This window comes from Anguilla anguilla, chromosome 11, assembly GCF_013347855.1.
Source record: "Anguilla anguilla isolate fAngAng1 chromosome 11, fAngAng1.pri, whole genome shotgun sequence".
Lineage (NCBI taxonomy): Eukaryota > Metazoa > Chordata > Actinopteri > Anguilliformes > Anguillidae > Anguilla > Anguilla anguilla.
In genome coordinates this window covers 16,779,084-16,797,937 of record NC_049211.1, presented here as the reverse complement: position 1 = coordinate 16,797,937, position 18,854 = coordinate 16,779,084, and the positions used below count along the sequence as shown (strand labels likewise).

The window sequence follows — 18,854 nt, the reverse complement described above, 5'->3', positions numbered from 1 at the left end:
TTAAACTCATTCATATACAAAAAAATATTCTGCCACACTACTTGCACATCTGACTGGTAAATCAGTAATGCACTGATTTTTTATATATATTTTTGCTTTCATAACACCCTTGAATGCAAAGACGTGAGAATTTATTTTGTCTTACAACATAAAACTAATTTTTTGGAGAAGACTCCCTTCTTGTATTTCATGCATGCTATCATTGTACGCTAAATTAGAAACAATAACACTATGGATTAACAAAGATGCACAAACAGCTGAAACTGAAACACAGTTCATAGACAACTGCCATTTAAGAGACCAAATAGGAAAGAGTCCAGATACCTTTATTTACTTAAAGAGGCTTGATTTGTTAATATGAAACTGTAGAATCAATGTCTCAGAATTTGTCATAAGCAGACATAGTTTAGGATGTACAAATAAAAAATACAAATGAGAAAAAAAAATCTTACCTTAAAACATTTCTGTACAATCAAGACAAGCCTGTTTTTATATAAGCAATGGTAAATTGGTGAAATACACACATTGTGATTTTGAAGACCATAAAGGCAGAACTAAGTTAAATGGATAGTACAAATCATGTTAAATGAACAGAGTTATGGAGTTATTTCAAGGTAGTTCATATGGAAAGTTTCCTTAAAATTTATTGAAGTACATTAGCAAAATGGTCCAATTAACAAAGAACAAAAAGCTCTAAGAAATATTTTAGCAAGCTCCAGTTAATCAAGAAGCTAATAAATATACAGAGGGGTTGACAATGCATAGCAGGAACATTAACTTGAAGAGGAAATATGAATGGTAACAGAACGTGTCATGCAGATGCCTAGAGCGATATTTATCGCCACCGATAAAACAGTGTTTTTGCAGGTGCTGAAGGCAGACAATAACGGACAGTGCGTGATAAAACGGAGGCAAATTCCCTTTATATACCATAGACAAACAAAAAAACCCAGAGTGGAAACCAAATTTCAAATAACACATGTATCCAGAGCTTATCTTGTTGCCCAGTTCAAACAATAACGTGAAACACCAGTGTAAAATGCTTCAAAATGCATGCACAGTGGCACCTGCAAATAACATTTCTCAAAATAGTGTATTATTTTAAACAAGTAGACATGGAGGAAAAGAAGCAATGCTTTGTCTTAAAACTGTTTAACAGAGAGGTTGAAAATAAATACATACAATTTAATCATCAGTTGCATAGACGTATATACAGAACATGGGATATTTCACCAACAAAACCAAGACATTGCCCATATATATTCAAATCTTTTTTAAGTATGATCATATACGATTAGTGGATACCTGTGTTTATACGGAAAAAAGTAGAATAAAATAGGTTATATTACTGCTGATGTTCTGTCATTTAAAAAAAGTTTGTTACCATTTAAAAAAAAAAAAAAGTGCATAACGCTTGACTTTTCAGGGGAAACGCAATCAATCCTTGTAGGATGGGTCACATGTAGTGGGTAAGTATGTTGTCACAAAAAGCCTCACAATGCCTGTTTATGTCGAACTCCTCCTAGCATGGCCATGGAATTTATTTTCCAAATAAATTTCCAAACCTATAAAGACATTTGGTAACACTGCTCAAGTTCCTAAGTCCAACCCACAGAAGAGCATATTATTGGCACAGCAGAATCCCTGACCACATATTACAAAATAACAAAGCAGTATATTGGGACCTAATGTATGGATGTGTGCAGGTGAGATGTATCGGGGGAGCTTTGGTAAATGCCAACAATACTTAAATACAGAAAATATTCATTTGTTCCATGCATATTTCCCAGCACAGATCCCCAGATTCACAGAAACTTCTGCAGAATACCAAACTTACAAAGCACGTACCGCCAAATCTTTCTCATGCTAAACATTTTGTTTTATATATTATGGAACACACCCTAAAACCTATGTCATTGGTCTATGCACTTATACTATGTTAAAAATCCGCTTGCAAGTCAGAAAAAAATCTCTATGTAAATAAATATTTCCATGATATTCTCAGTTTTTGCAGACATTAGATTTTTGTATCTATTACTCGGAAAAGTGTCAGTCTTCTGCAATGGTATAATTGTTTTAACTCTATAAATATAATTTATATAGTTTTTCTTTTTTCTCTCTTAGATCTGTTATTTGCAGACAAACTGGTCCACGGTTTTTGTGCATCTCTTGCATTTGACGTAGCAGCACCAGTGAAACTTGCAGTGGCACCTCTCCACCACCTGGGCCTTGTACTGGTCGTACCCGCGGCCGCAGCACATCAGCTCGCAGCCGTCCATGCCCTCCGACGTCTTGTTGCAGAGGCGTCCCATAGTTCCGAGCGAGCCCGTGCTCTCGTTGCGCATGCAGTAGTCTGGGCTCTGGTCGATGTAGATGAGGTCATAGCTGGTGGGCGTGTTGAACTTGTTGTTGACCTGGACCAGCTTGCCCCGGGAGTTGAGCTTCATGGAGGCGGCGCTGTCGTACTTCTCCTTCAGCGCGTCGCCCACCTTGCGGAAGTCCGCCAGCTGAAGCCAGCAGGTCTTCAGGCTGCAGGACCCGGAGACGCCATGACACTTGCAGGAGACATGAGCCAGGTCCGAAACCGTCTGCAAGACAAAGTGGTCACCTTTGGTACCCAACAGACTCAGGCTCACTGGACAAGGCTGACAGTTTGAACCATACGGTTGCAACATCCCTCTTCCTCTGAATTAGTCACTCGTTGTTTGAGAGTAACCTGTGCTCAGATAAACAATCATGTGCAGGTCAAATATTTAAGGGTCATCACAATTAACAGGCATTGAAAATCTACAATAGGTAGCAGAAATTCATGAGTGGAAAATTATAATGGGTGGATCTGTATAGAGACTGAGAGAAATTGGTCATTGTTGAAATGGCGTCAGTCAAATAATAAAAGCCAACAGCCAAATGTGTTCAAAGCAAACTCTGCAAAGGGAATGAGTCCTGACACAGGAATAAAAATGAATATAAAATGTACATGTGAAAGTAAAATTGGCGCATTACAGTACAGACACAGGATGCATCAAAGCTCTTACCCTCCGCCCCGCTTCATTGTTGTGCAAATTCATCAGTAGCCGTGCGCTATCATATGTGCCCTTCTGATAGGTCTTTTCACGCTCCCGGGCATCCACAAACTCCTTGGAGAATCGGTACCCGTAGTTGAGATTGTCCCCGCAGCCTCCCCACAGCCAGTCCCGAGGCAGGTCTTTGGGCCTGGCCGCCCTGCTGCACCCACAGGATGAGAGCTCCCCCTCTCGGCAGGCCCGGCTCACTGCGTTCACCACCCCCGCTGCGCTGATGGCATACGTGAACGCGGTCTCGCGGCTCCCTGGCAGAACAAGGGCCAAACGTTGATCACGGTTACACACTCCGAGATGTCCAAATGGAAGCATCCCTAGTGATTCCCCAGTGACTCAATAAACCAGTAAATGACAGCGAATCTCTGAAAATAACAGTGAGCTTAACAATAAACAATACATTTCAAAATATACTTCTTATAATTCTTATAATTACAAAACACATAATGGTGATCACTGGAGTCATTCCTCAGTGAATGAAAGGTTGAAAAAGCAGGTAGGTTGATGATTTTCAGAACATATAATTTTCCAATCAACAGAAGCCTAGCTGTCCCAGAGAAGCTTTACCTATGAAACTAGCTGACAGGAACCACTCAGGACTGACAGCACAATTGGCACACCAGCATGCCCATGAAAGTATGAGAAAAAAAAAACCGATCCAAGAAACAGCGGATGGCTCCCTAGAAACCATGTTATAAATGAAAATAACAGAAGGCCCGAATCTCATCCAGATGAGAAAACTGGGGTACGATGTCAGCCAAGGGGGAGAAAGGTTATTACTTTTTACAACTTCAAATACATCGAAAGAGATCGCCCAATAGCGCAGCTGTCGACAGATGAACTGTCCTCAGATTGCTGGTCTACATCTTCACCACACATTCCACCCGCGGCTCTGAAGACGTCCCTACACCCCACTGGCAACTGTAACACCAGTCTAAAGTATGAAGGATACTCCAGATTCCAGGATACGTACCATAAATTAGGCCGACAAAAAAAATAAAGAGTGTGTCTTGGCTAGAGTTTCTAACAAATACTTTGTGCAACACAATCTGTACATTCTACCCCCAGTTTAAAAACAGAATTTCTATTCTAGATTCGAAAGTCTCTCTTCACTTCAGTGTGTTTACTTTGGAGTTTCTTCTCCTAACACAGGTCCTAGCCTTCCTGGCGTGACAGTAGAACTTCGGTAACCAAGTGTTATGGGGGGGGGGGGGGGGGGGGGGGGGAGACAAAGAGCAAAGACGCTTGCTTAAATGTATCAGAATTTGCAGTGCAACCCCTTTTTCCTTCAAATGAATTGCCTCACATAGGGAACTACTAATGAGGGTTGCAGGAATTAAATTACCGCTGGTTTCACATTTACATGTTACAACTAGACCACTATAAAATTTGGCTCTCTAGGAATATTTAAAATTAGGCAAAACAAACACTATACACTATAACCCATGTCTGTCCAGTAATCAAATGGAAAATTGTAATGTAGCTAATTGTGATGCAGGTCAGATTTTTAGTACCCCACCTGTGAAGGGGAGCAGTTTCATTTGCAAATGCAGAGGAACACTGCACCCTCTGTAGTGAAACTATGAGCGCAATGTGCCTGCATTAACTTTAAATACAGAGAAGTCATACATTTTAGAAACAAATGTAATTATTCCCCCTTTTTCTATGTCAAATGTGAGTCACTTTGAGGCAGCCCACATTTGATTTATTCACAAACCTCATGATAAAAGTATTTCACCACAGCTGTAAAAGGGAACAACTCCACACAAGTTCCTATGCTTTGAATGCACAGGGCAGTGTTTCCAATTTGGTCTCGAAAGGAACTATAATGCATGCCTTCTTGAGCTAAACTGCACGACCAGCAACTATGTCGTAGTCACAGTTAATGAACTTAGTAAAATGCCTTGCAACATCCACCCAGTCCGTTTATTTACTATAAAGCTTGATTTAATTTTCTCCATTTCACTGCATGCCCCTGGTGCCGGTCCAGAATTTCCAAACCACCACACGTCCTTTTATAGAAAGGCCTATCCATGGCCTATGTCATACAGTCACAATTTTGGCCAATGGGGCAAAGAAGGATCGGGCTCTACCTATTTGCATGACTCTACCGAAGACCGACGAGTTGTCCACGGTGCTGCAGTTCCACCGGCGGTGCCTGAACTGATACTGGCATTCCTTGATCCCGGTCTTGGCCCCTTCCCCGATGTACTGCATGTGGTCCTGATACAACTGACACAGCTTCTTCTGGCCTTGCGAAAGGCCAGCCAGCTGACTGCACAGCGGCTGCGCTCCAATGATGTAAGCCTCTGGAATCAGGAGAGGATTCATGGCCAGGGACCTGTAAAGTGAAATATTGCAGATAATCACAATTAGACTTGAAAGTAACCCAATATGTAGTGGTAACAGAGGGGGGAAAAAGCCCATTCTGCTGGTTTATTTCTGACCTAGTAAATCAATTGCACCTGAACAAGGAAGGGGGGGGGGGAGGGAGGAATTCTGAGAGACTCATATACAAATATAAAACAATTATGGATAATTTAAGCCATTTGTCCTCTTAAGAGCAATTAAATACTTTATTTATAAAAAGGGATCTACAGTGGATCATTATGGATGTATAACTCCTATTCAGTAGCACGGAAAACCTTGAATTCCTTGGACTGCATAACCGAACCTATCCCAACCGTGGAAGGAATATTTTCAACATATATTTTTATGTGCAAGTACTTGCACTGGACTGCACAGTGACCACAGAATACAGCTGAGGTATTTTGATAAATGAAAAATATATGAATTTCTGAATTTAAATTTTATACCTTTACCAAATTAAGTGAGCATGAAATTGCATATCCCATTAGCCCATTTCACAGCATGAGATGAAAACTTTAAAAATGACGGATCATCCTGTTCTACAGAGAAGTGCCTGAAAATAATTGGAAATTCAGTGTAAACCACAGAATTCTATATCCAATATAAAAATTCTGAACTTTGGTCTGGCAAGGATTGAGAAAATAAATAAAGAGAAACAGAATCTGCTTTATGCTAAAGTCAGCACGTTCCATAATTTTCATATTATTTCATATGTGGTTAAGTACAAATGAGAGAAGTCCTGTGTAAAATGGGTATTAGCACAAATTTGTATATTAGGCAGTGGGCTTCTTCCCAGAAAACAGGAACATTCTGATGCAGTTCATCCTCCCAATATTGCTATTCACTCTGACATTTCAATTTATTGCAAAGTTATTGTATAAACAATAGTCAGTCAACAAGTGCGTGCGTGTGTGTGCATGTGTGCATGAGAGAGAGAGAGAGAGAGAGATCAAGCAGAATGAAAATATTAATTAGTACATACCACCAAGAACTGGCCTCCACAGCAGTTTGCATGAAGAACGCCAAAAAGGTGAGGGTAAATATAAAATGTCTAGAATCCATAATACTGGTGAATGCTGAGCAGGTAAATCCGTACGACAGGAACATTCTGAAAAGGGTCTGGACAGAGACAAAGAACATTCTTAGTTTAACTGCAGAGCAAAGTATTTAACGGCACAAAACGACATCCAAAACCCCGCGGAGAATAATGGACTCGTATTACGTGAGTGGCTTGTGCAGCAGGCTTCAGTTTTCTACATAAGACCCCGATGCTTCGGAGAGTGAAGGGCCGTTACTGGTAAGAGAGCGGTAATTTGGCAGGATGATTTTCGATGATCACGCGAAGTTGATGGACATGCACCATGAAGAATACAAGGGCATTCAAGACTGAAGAAGGAATCCCTTGTGGATAGATCACTTGTTCGATAAGTCCTTCCTCTACTGCAATATATATATATATATATATATATATATATATATATATATATAGACACACTTACAAATGAAGAGGGGGCAACGATCTAAATATATATGACAAAACTCCAATTAATTACTCAATACAAAATGTAAATTTTGATTTTGTCAAAGCCAGACACGTAATTTTGTATTTCAACCGGCCAATTTTTCCTCTAAATATCTTTTTTTTTTTTAAGTTATACGAATGGCTTTTTTTATTTAAATAAATATAAGATGTGATAAAGCAGATACATATATTAATAAATTAAATGGCAACTAAATTTATACCAATAATAAAATAATTGGGGACGAACCATTGTAAAACGGCTGAGCCTTCTAACCAGAGCGAATTCCATAGTCCTACATAAAAAGCAGGAGAAACCCCATAAACTCGAATCAAATTAAATGCTCAGCTAATATTGCGCGTCCAGATTTTAGACAGGGCCACTGCATTCTATCAATTATGCACAATAAGTGCACTGTATGCCTAATTCGCGCAGTGGGACAAGTTTTCAGTTCCCTTCTGTTATTTAAAATTCATCACGGTTTATTTTTTAACGAATTGATTACGTTTGATTTATTTCTTTAAAAATTGGCGGTCAATTAAAATAAAGTACGCCGCCAATTTCGCATTCATGTTTTGTCCTCAATCTGATAATATTAATTTCCACCGTCGTACGGACATACTGGGACTGTAGGACTAAATTTCTTAAATAATACGTAGGCTAAAGCTTACGTAGGCTGCATATGGCAAATGATCTGTATATAGTTTAGATCAACTTTAGCCATATCACAAGGTAATATTTATTTTGTAATACAGCGTTACTATTCCCAAATCATGACAAATATTTGTAGTTAGTAAAAACATTATTTCACATTATATCACTTTTTATAATATTTATTTCTTTTCCAAACTTTTCTAGTTCAATTATTCATTCCAGTAGGAGGGTACACTTGCAGATATAAAAAATATCAATATTAGTCACGTCGAATTTCTAACATATACATTTTTTCCAAAAATACAGTACATTTTAATTTTAATTTAAGGCCATTTCCATTTCTAGAAAATAATAACACCCTTTGTGTTTAAGGTTTACATTTCAACTGCCCAAACTCTAAAACCGAGTCTCCAATGATTCTTAGATATTCGGTCAAGTTTCACCAGACGAGTAGCCCGACTGCTTTCATATGGAGTTTTTTTTTCATGTAATTCCACTGCGAACAAAAAACAATAAAATAAAATAAAAAGCATTTTAGTACTACTTAATGAAAGTCTAAAACGTGATGCCTGATTTAATAGCTCTGTGTGTACCTTTGCATTATTGTTATTATTATTATTGTTATTAATAATAATAATAATAATAATAATAATAATAATAATAATAATAATAATAAATGATCCAAAGCATTAGAAATGCTCAATGGGAAGAAAAGAAAAACATGGGAAGAAAAACTTGAACTTGAATTCCACGGTTTGAATTTAGAAAAGAACCCTATTGCGTGAATTAGGAATAGGTTATACCTAACGATACCAGAAGTTACACTATTAACCTGTCATAATACCGATGACGATAAAACAGACCTATAAGGTATGCATTCCTGCTAGGAAACAGTAGCACACACCATGATCGCTGTCGGGTCCGAATGATCTTGGCCAGAGAGTCCTCAGGTGCGCATATGAACCGAAAGGGCAGGGTGCAGGGTTTCAAAAGTAGGCTAATAATCATACTCAACTGACCAAGGCGCCTGGGTTCTTTAAACTGTGGCAATCATTCTACTTTAAGGGTAACTGTAATCTATCTGTGATAACAGATTCATCTTCAGTATTGCCCCTTCTGAACCACAAGAGGCAATACAATCATTGGCTTCCTTTTTAGAAAGACATGACTATGCCGTGAGCTATATATTTTTGCTGTTACTCGCAGAACTACTACGAAAAAATATTTTTCATTACCGCGCAACATCAAGGTATTTAAATACGGAAATAAAATAATATAGCCTATAGCGAACACCTTCTTAGTTTTGAAACAGTAAAATCGCGACAACGCAAAACATAATATTATCAAATGAACTTTAAATGTTATGTGGCCCATGCTGGCAAATGAATCCGGCATATTAATTCACTTATGGCAGAAATCCTAAAGCTCCAGGTTATTTCTGAACAGGCATGCAGATAAACTACACAATCCGGGTTAAGTCATATACATTATTTCATAAACAGAAACCTAAAATATAAACATTTTCCTCCACTATCTCTAAATTCGAATAATGTTCGTCAAGCCAAACCTAGGCTACGCGCGTAAAGCAGCAGGCAATAGAAACACCCATGTCATATGCTTGGCCTAATATACAAGTTACAATATTGAAATAAGATGCTTCACATTTATTCTGTTACGGTAGCAGGAGTCAATGAACTTTCTGCAACAGTATTCCACTATTCTGACTCAGACACTACAAATGTGTTACATTACGTCCACTGGCCAAACTTTCCATTGCAAACTGGGATCCCACGGTTAATTTATTGATTTGCATCGTTTCAGAACGCAAAGGACCAATCACTCATTCATCATAAATGAGACGAATCCAGTAGAGGGAGCCCTAATCAAAAAATTAATTTCACAAAAGGTATGTAACAAAAATGTTTACATAAGATTAGCTAGGTACGACGAATATAAAATTGAACACTGTTGAGCAATGTGAATTCTTAATACGAAATGCAACCTAAATACAAACGGAAAACTTGACGCACCTATATACGGGCCGCGACATTATAAAGCAAGCAAGGTTTAAGTGTCAAACACAGTGAAAGATGAAACTACCTTAAGCTAAATTTCATAACCATAAAAGCGAAAAAGCATAAGAATACATTTCAATACCCCACAAAATTAGCCACAGATATTATAAATTCATGGTATACGCAGGAAAATATGCGAAAACTGCTGAAAGAAACTTACCTGTATTCAGGCTGTAATCCGCGTTCTTATGGGTAGCCTATTATAGAATGTTAAATTCACCCCAAAACACCCTCGAGTTGACGTCCTCGGTTTGTCCCAGACTTGCAATCCAAAGTTTTAGGGAAGGTAAGTGTGATTTATAGGCAAGTGTCTGATCCGCAGTCAGCAGCGGTGATCAATCTTTAGGCTTCAAATTTTGTGTCGGCAAACGGGCATCGGGAGAGTGGTAAGCGCTCCTCGCGCCGGACTGTGGATAGTATTGGAGTGAAGGCTATTTACAATGTCCAAAAGCAATCTAAACAATTAGTGCTTCTAACAAACGTGGGCGTGATTGTGTGTGCGGAAACACTTGCTGACAAATAAAATGTTCACAAGCAACGAAAAGTGCCCTTGGCAGTCGCAATAGCAATAATCTTCTTACAGGCGCTTTTTTGATAGTTGTTTTTTTCCGAGGTATATCGCTTATACATTAAAATTACTTGTATTATGTTTTTTCTTCCAAACGCCTCCCACAAATGCGACCAAACACGGGCAAATTACGACTATTTACCAGCAACAGTGTTTTCTGAAGAGAGAGGCAATTCCACGATGTCTGCAGTATTTAAATTGGTAGGGTATGTTTCTACCTGCTGAAACATCCATACGTGTACCTTCGTTCCAAAAGTGAAGCCGTTATTTCATCCTCCATTCTGAACAAGACGCCAATCCCTCAGTATTTCCTTAGCGCTTTAGCCATGTACTCTTAAAACTGCCAAGCAAAGTGAATTTCCATCAAATCCAGCCCTGTTAAGTGTGAAAAGCAGTGTGACGAAAATCCTTTTCCAAAAACACCGCAAAACATGGATCTCCAAATTCGATTTACTGCAATGTATACTACAAAGGTAGACGGCAATTTTGCAAACTGAGGATTCTAAAAGTTTTCCGCCTCAAAATCTGTGAGGTTAACTGAATGAATTTGCAGCAGTCTTCTTCGACTTGTCACCTGCCTCCTCGCCTTCCTTCAGTTAACTAGCAAGTTTTGTTACAGATGCACAGCGGAAAACTTGTAGTTGGCGCATGCGCTGAACATTCTATTCGCAATGAGATGCTTGTATTAAAGTCCCAAACTCCTATTAGAAATGAATGTGAAAAAATGAAACCCGCTCGATAATTGCTCCCAAACGCTATCTCCAGTGACCAATGTGAGATATCTTACTGACTGAAGTCTAAGCAGTGATGAGCACGCCTCTTTCCTGTAATAAAAGGCTACAATCGACATTTTGTAGGTGTTTAATAAAGAATTGGCTACATTTTCCCGACAAGATTAGTAATAATTTTTTTTTTCTTTTGTCAGATGGCCGCAACCTGTTTAATTTATTGACTACTAACTACTGCATCAGCCTTGTTACCATAGTAGTAGTAATATTAATCCTTTACAACAGTTAAAACAATGAAATACAATATCCCATATTCAAATATGCTGCATTCCAAATATCTCCACATACATTTGATAAAATTGATTTTATTTACAATAAAAAATGTTCCCGCCTATTTGTCTACCCGCTTGGAACCCTATTTGTGCCATTTAAAATACTTTAATAATACATTTTGTAAATCACGTGTAATTGCAATAGCACACTGCAACATTGAAATATACATTGTGAAGAATACGTTTTTAAATTTAAACAAGTTCATTTTTATTTCAGAGCTGATTTCGGAAATCAACGTTTGCCAGTCGAGCGAAATTTGTAATTAGTATGGCATTCTGTTACTCCCCAGATAGGCTACTGTTAAAAGTAAAGACGTAGCCTACATGGTTGATAAAATGTTTCACAGTCTAAAGAAAAAAAATCAGAACAAATATACCGAATGTATAATAAAAATGCAAACCTTTCCTGTGCTGCCAAGGTAGACTGAGCAGCATTTTTTTCTATTTCAGGACAGCGTGTCTTAGCGGCAAAGGTCTGCGGCGCGGTGAAACTGTCCGATTGGAGAATTACGTGATATTGTAAAAATGGGTGGAACAGCCTAAAACAAAACAAGCGTCTCCATTACCTAAAATAAACTCATAAAGTACCCGGGGCTGTTACTTCATCTTGCCAAACCCTAGTCTTAATTTTCAAACAAGAGGTATCAAGTTACCACTAAATCGAAGGAACAAGATAGTGAGGGTTTGCTTATGTAGCCATCATACATACGTATATGGGCTATTTCAGAAACAGGACCATTATAAAATACGTTTTTTTCCTGATATTCTTTATTGTCTGTGAAAAACACTATATAGCTGCGTATTTGGGTGAAACATAGATATGATTAAGTTTTGTACCACTTGTACAGGCGATGCCAATGGAAACTAAACGTGAGAAGTGTTCTTGAATTACTCCAGTACAACTCGTGAGAAATTAATGCATACATGTGATTCCCGATTTTTTAATAAGCTATTTCAAGATATTTTATAAAATCATGCGCTGACTAGACACAATGATTAGGTCTATAAATAAACCAAAAAAGGGCGACCTATACACTGACATATTATCCACCCAGAGCATGTGCGTTAAAAAAAGAAGAAAGAAATCGGAAAGGCAGGTCAGAGGTTTAGTGTTTGAGGCTTAACAGTTTCACAGGCAGCCTCAAATGGGAGCATGTGTAAAAAAAGTATGAGCTGCATTAATGGATATGATGATAACTCTGTCCACACACTCCACTCATCTTACATGCATATGAATGCTCCACATGGCAGTTTTTTCCCTCACAATCCAAGCCACCCTGCCTGACTTCCACAGCGTTATCCAGCACAGAGACTGTTAGCAGCACAGCGGGGGCCTTAGATATCTAGTTTAATTGTTAAGTGTAATGCAAAAGAGCATATACTTTACTCTTCAATGGCACGTAACATTCTCTTAAAAACAAATCCAAAACAATCATTTACATGTTTTCACAATATTTGTAAGAATATATAAATTAGGCCATACAGGGTTGACATAATTTAGCCATGCCCCATCTCTGGATTTTAATTGTTCAGTTAATATTCGCTTTTCCCAAAGAGCTTAATATTCAGTTTCATGCTATGACTAAGTGTAAATGTTGAATCATAATAACGAGGTATTAAACAGTTTCACATGAATTCCCTACAGTGCCCTTGCTCTGCTATTTGTGATAAAATCACTGACTTGATAGCTCAATGAATCCAAGCCTTTGTGTTTACAGAGAAATACCAGTCACTCAGATCTAAGAGATGCCCTCAGTGTCGCGAGAAAGAGAGGGGCTGTTGTCTTGAGGCACGAGGTGAATATGGCTTACAGGGCATTTATCGTTCATCTCGGTGAGACCGACATCACTCTCTTCATCTCATCATCCTGATATCAACACATCTCCCACTTGGCTCTTCCCCCAAGTCTGCTCCTTTGAAATTACATAAACTCTCCACTTGAGCAGAGTGCGGACAGAGATGGAACGATAATCCCTGAAAAGCAGAGAGCTTCTCCCTGCCTCTCCTCCGTAGGGTTACTTATTTCTCATTACGTGGCACTGGAGTTTCCTGAATGGGTCATTTCCAGAGGGCACTGCGATGATGATTTCACAGTGCAACGTGCAATGAATGATAGGTCATAACAATAACTGAGAGACAGTCTCTAACTGGGCTTGTGGTACCGTCTGAAGCAAGTCAAACAAGTCCTACTGCATAGCTGTGCTCCCCCTCTCTCTTGGATTTAAAAGCTTGGGAACATCTGTTTAAGTTTATAATGTAAAGAGAGCTGAAGCTCTTGGCCAGCGATCCTGAGGACAAAAAAAAACAGCTTGTTCTTTCAGGTTCAGTGTCAGAGAAGTCTGTTGAATATTAATAATACATTTTAAAAAAGAATCATCATCATCTCACCATGTCAGTGCATCAGAAAACTGTTGCCAGCCAGGTCAGAAAGAAAAGTCACCTTTATTGATTGAATATAAACAAGCTGGCCAACACTAAGTATTCTGATACACATAGTAACAATATTTGGAATTCTAGACACCTCTCAGTTTACAAACCTACAAGACACACTGATTAATGGTAACTGCCTATAACATGCCCATGTTAAAGTCTTTGAGGACATTATTTTTGTGGTACCATATCAAAATCCTCATCATATATTTAATAATACAACCCAAACATGCCACACGCTTTTTAAGAAAATTGTACATTATCAATCGAGGGTCCAAAGAAACACCGGGAAAGAGCAGATCCAATATCGCGGCACATCACATTCAAACAACACGTCACACAATGACATTGTACATCCTATCAGCATGACCAAGGCCTGCACCAGAAAACACAATGCATAAAAAATGACCCCATGTTTCCTGATGAAAGTCATTTATCTAGCTGTGACGTGCTTGCGAGATATTAAATAAATAAATAAATAAATAAATAAATAAATAAATAAATAAATATCTGCAAAGTATACAGAAAATATCACATACAGAACAGTGCAATCCATAATTGAACAGCACCTTGTTTAAAATATAGAAAAACCCACACAGACTGATACTTTTGTGAATAAAAAAGGAAATGACAATTTAATAAAATAAGAAAAAAAAGTAAGAATTGAATGTTCAGTAGTTGGTCAATCAAAATGTGTCCATGTGTCACAGTGTTCATTTAACCCAGTGATTTGCATTTTGGAAAACCAAAGAGAATGTTTCTAAATTTTTATAATGAACCTATCCCCATTTTTTTTAAAGGCGATCTTTGTGAATCCCAGTAATAGATTGACTACGTCAACAGAACTGAAACGACTTCTAGTCTGTATAACAATGTTCAAAATTGGCACATTACATAAAAAGAACTTGCATCTGCACATTGCTTCTTATATTAAGTTGTCTACTATGTATATGCGTTACATGGTAGGAGAACCCTACTTCAAGTATTCAGTAGTTATATTAAGGATGTGATAATAGAGGACATTATCCCCAGACTAAAGTAGATGCTTTCAAGACTCCTTAACCAGCAGTGCCAACTTTTTAAGCTTGGTGCATTCACATTCTGCCATGATTCTCACCATTCTCTTAAAAGTCATTATCATCATTCTCATTTTTTAATAAAGTAAAAACATGTGATTCAAACCTCGTAACTTATGAGTTCAGGATTTTCCGAGTCTTATCTGAGAGTACTTTATGTATACATATCATACTCACAAGGAACAAAGGATACATATAAAACTGAGATCTATGCTGACATTCACTCTACTCCATATAAACCAGAACCACCGTTATAACGGAAGAATTAAACACATTCAGCTTCATCATGGCAATCCCTGCCATGAGAAGACACACTTCCTGCATTACCCGCATACATTAAGTCTGCACATTCAGCAGTAATGGCATCACTGCATAGAGATTTTGAGCAATGAAGAGAGCATGACAATGGCAAGATTAAAAAGTTGGCAATGCATCAGCCATGGAGTCTTCTAAATTCTCACTTTAAAGATGCTATCCTAAAGATGACATCCTTATTCAGAAGTGCAATTGTTGTCTGCTGTGCTAAATGATCTCAACACAACCTATATATGTATTTATGTTTTTTTTTTCTTTTTCAACTGTAGTTTCACCATATAATGAAAATGCAAATCTCCAATGGTGCAATGTCCTTTGCACACATGAAGACAAAGATAAGCATCCAGTGGCAGTTTTGACTGGACTCTCATATAAGGACAAGGCTGGAATAAAGTACTAGAAATCTCTACCCACAGCAGCCTGCCCTGTAAACACAATGGCTCAACTGGAGCCCAATGCATGCTCTGAAGGTTCAAATCAACGACACAGCAAGACGCAGCAAGCTTTCAAAGTTAAAGAGTAATCCTCAAAAATGCTAAAGATCTTTCACTTCACCAAATGCTCAAATGCCTAAATAATGTGTATCAGCAATTCATTCCGTTTTTTTTTTCTCCAAAAAACAAAAATAATAATCTGTCACACCTATTGAAAACCATTAATTTGCACTGGCATGTGCAGAGTTACATCAATGACATCAATCAGAGATTTCTTGGACACATTCATTCATTTGCTCACTTTCAGAGGGTAACTCTTCAGGATGCATTAATCAACACTCACGTATGTTTTTTATTCTTTTTTCCTGGGCGAGTTTAAAGAACCCAAAACAACAAAACCTAAAGACACTTTCATCTCTATGTTCATACATATGTATATCTGACCAGAGATAGACACAAAGTATTTCAGAGGCACATACCACCTTGTTCGGAGGGACAATAGAAGTCACTTAAACTGAGCTGCTCAGTTTGTATCAATTAAGCATTCAGAAACTTACCAGAGCTGGGACAGACAGTCTGCCTTTGGAAAGCCAAGAGAGGTGAAAAAAAAGCCTCACTGTGGCAACCAAGAGGCTCATTTTTGTTCTGCCTATTCTGACTTTTTTAGTTTGCCAAACAGCATACACGCTATAAGCAATGCTTTTAAAAAAAGACAAAAAAACCTGAAGAAATAAGAAGAGCAGAACTAAAGTAAGTAAATACATTTTCAGCTGCATTAGGAATGCAACTGTGTATGCTTTTCTAATTTTTTTTTTTTTGCGATAATATGATGAAAACATGGCTTTTTATTGTGACCCAATCCCTTGCATTTTGTGAGCAGCACCAATAGCTGAAAAAATCTGAAGGGTCCAAGAGACAAAGGGGAACACCTCCTGATCGTCACGTACTCTTAAGAAGTAATTTGCGGCTACAACGGCGAGGTCAGGGTGTTTTATCGCAATGAAGATGAGTGTTTCGACAGGTATGCATATAAAAAGTCCTAAGATTAAGAAAAAAGAGTTGGCAATAACTACAAAGACTGCATAGACGGGATTGGAAACTACTTCTGATTCCGGATAACCGGATGACGCGGGCGGGGTAAAGTGAGGCAAAGTGAAGGATCAAGGGAGGCTCCCACCCATTTCCGTTAAGGCATGCAAAATCAAGATATCCGAGATGCCTTTCACTGAAACAGGTTAAGAAGCCACCCTGATTTGAGACACATACAGCCTGCCCTGATCTTATGCCTCTTGCCCGTTATGATGTAGAACACAAGGCAAGCAGCTGGGGAAGAAACCAAAGCCCTCCAGAAGTAAGATGCCCATGGGTAACAACATGAACGCAAACACAACCCAGTCAGAAACCGTGTGTATGGCACTTTTTGTTTTCGAAACATCTGAGGAAGGGCATGTATCTTAGTGAAGCCAGGGGAAGTGAAATGGATTCCTCCTGTGCTAAACTACTGAGGAGAACATGGCTGATGTGTTGCACTAGTCACAGGGTTTCACACAGGACAAGTGCAAGTGGTGCTCCTGGCTGGGGCTTCATGGGGGTTGGGGCTCTTCCTCCTGGGAGTCGAGGTGGTCGTCTGAGAATGTGTGTAGGAGGGAGCACCGTGAGGTGCCCCGCCCCTGTCTTCCAACCCTGTCCCCCTCCTCCATCAGCTGTGGACAGACATGAACACAAACACATAAAATGTAATGAGGACGCATCTGAGTGTTTTGCAGTACACATAAGTACTCTGACTGCATCACTTTATCAAGGACTAGTACTTTATTTTAATGCACCATTCAGGAGGCCACCATATGCTTTAATATGAGTACTAGATAAAAACTTTTTAAAGTGCAGTGCTTCCTCTGGAACACTTGCAGCACCATTTTGGTTTGATATACAGTACCATTTATTAATAAAAGGGACACAGGTGGCTGAAGGCTTGAAAAATGGCACAGATACTGGTGTAGAAGTCCACTAGCTAAGCTCTAGTGCAGAATATATAAAGTACAGACATCCAAACAAAAATAAACATAAATAAACTGTACAAAAAAAACGGTACAGTAATAGACTATGCCCATAACCTTACACACATAGTAAGTACTTCACTTTGCTATTTCAAACTCTCTCCAAAGAAGGTCCTTGGCCATTGGACATGGTTGAGAATGTACCCTTACATTAATAATTACATTTGAGTTCATATGAAAGTAAGATTTTGTGCCACAACAATACTGAGTTCTAAACTGGATAGAAGTATGAGGCAATGAATATACAACAAGTTACTGCATGTCACTGTATCCCATTCTTTGAGTTCATTTTCATTCACACTCAAAGATGTTAAATTGACTGCTCTCTGTCTTTGAAACTATAAGCAGACAAGGCAATCAATATGAAATCTGCATATTGGGTGGTGAAGACCCCATGATCCTACACTAATGAACATATCCTAACTGCAGTGGCCAATTGGTCTTTCATTCAGCCAGTGGAATCCCATATATTTCCACATCAGGGACTCAATGGTTCTCATTAAATAGCAGGTTATGGAAATCAAGCACCTCAGTAAGCAGAGCAGGGTTAGCAACAGCAGTAAATATCTATGCAACTTCTGACATATGGGGTAGAGTAGGATTGGGGTCCATATGCTCGCCAAATGTTCAAGGCGTGAACACAAGATAACCACAAGATACAACAGTTCAAAAGAGAGCAGAAATACCATTTCCTAACCTGTCACACATGCCACCTGTGTTACGGATGGGCTAATTAGCTAAACCCCAGAGAAAAGAAAAATGTTTTATCACTCGGAAACGGGTTTCCAGGTGAGCTGTGGTATTAAGTTTTGAAAATCCCAGCAGGCAGCAAACCGCTCCTTAAATTCCACAGCAACACACAAACTGCCATCTCTTGAGAAACCAGCCCAGTGATCCCAAAATCTCATCTCTGGAGGTTACTTTATTGCTTCTGGGATCAAAGTCAGGCTTTTGACATGCTTAGTTATTTCATTTTGGTGATGCGATTGAATTACAGTAGGGCAGTAACTCATGAATATTGCACCTAATATATTAGCCTTTTCGTATCTTCTCCAGCTACCCCCACAGTGCTATATTTTAATGGACAATTAGAAGGTATAGCCTGACACTCAGTGACTGTCTTTGGTTTGTTCTTCTTATCATGGCGCATGCACCAACATATAGGGCGATGGCAAAGAGACACATGGTTCCAAACTACACATGTTCTCATGGAACTGC

The 18,854-nt window shown here is 38.7% G+C and overlaps 2 protein-coding genes and 1 long non-coding RNA gene across 3 annotated transcripts in view; 1 reads left to right on the top strand and 2 right to left on the bottom strand.

Annotated features, from left to right (window-relative positions):
- Positions 1-103: 103 nt before the first annotated feature.
- Positions 104-18,406, top strand: LOC118207760. Its single transcript, XR_004761449.1, has 3 exons — positions 104-182; positions 6,607-6,610; positions 18,392-18,406. It is a non-coding gene; the product is annotated as an uncharacterized LOC118207760 (long non-coding RNA).
- wnt5a (wingless-type MMTV integration site family, member 5a) lies at positions 306-10,872 on the bottom strand. The gene is made up of 5 exons (XM_035381729.1): positions 9,857-10,872; positions 6,430-6,566; positions 5,171-5,418; positions 3,036-3,328; positions 306-2,588 (listed from the first exon to the last, which is right to left on the bottom strand). The coding sequence occupies exons 2-5, from the start codon at positions 6,552-6,554 to the stop codon at positions 2,130-2,132; spliced, it is 1,125 nt and encodes a 374-aa protein (XP_035237620.1). The 5' UTR covers positions 6,555-6,566; positions 9,857-10,872; the 3' UTR covers positions 306-2,129.
- LOC118207758 (ERC protein 2-like) overlaps positions 13,748-18,854 on the bottom strand; it is a 232,007-nt gene continuing 226,900 nt past the window's right edge. The window contains exon 20 of the mRNA XM_035381728.1: positions 13,748-17,282. The gene's annotated coding sequence lies outside the window, so the exon portion shown is untranslated. The remainder of the gene's footprint in view (positions 17,283-18,854) is intronic.

Coding starts and splice junctions, on each gene's coding strand:
- wnt5a (XM_035381729.1), bottom strand. CDS start 6,554: ATGTTCCTGTCGTACGGATTTACCTGCTCAGCATTCACCAGTATTATG. Junction 5,419..6,429: donor GTGGAGGCCAGTTCTTGGTG/GTATGTACTAAT, acceptor TTCACTTTACAG/GTCCCTGGCCATGAATCCTC. Junction 3,329..5,170: donor CGGTAGAGTCATGCAAATAG/GTAGAGCCCGAT, acceptor TTGTTCTGCCAG/GGAGCCGCGAGACCGCGTTC.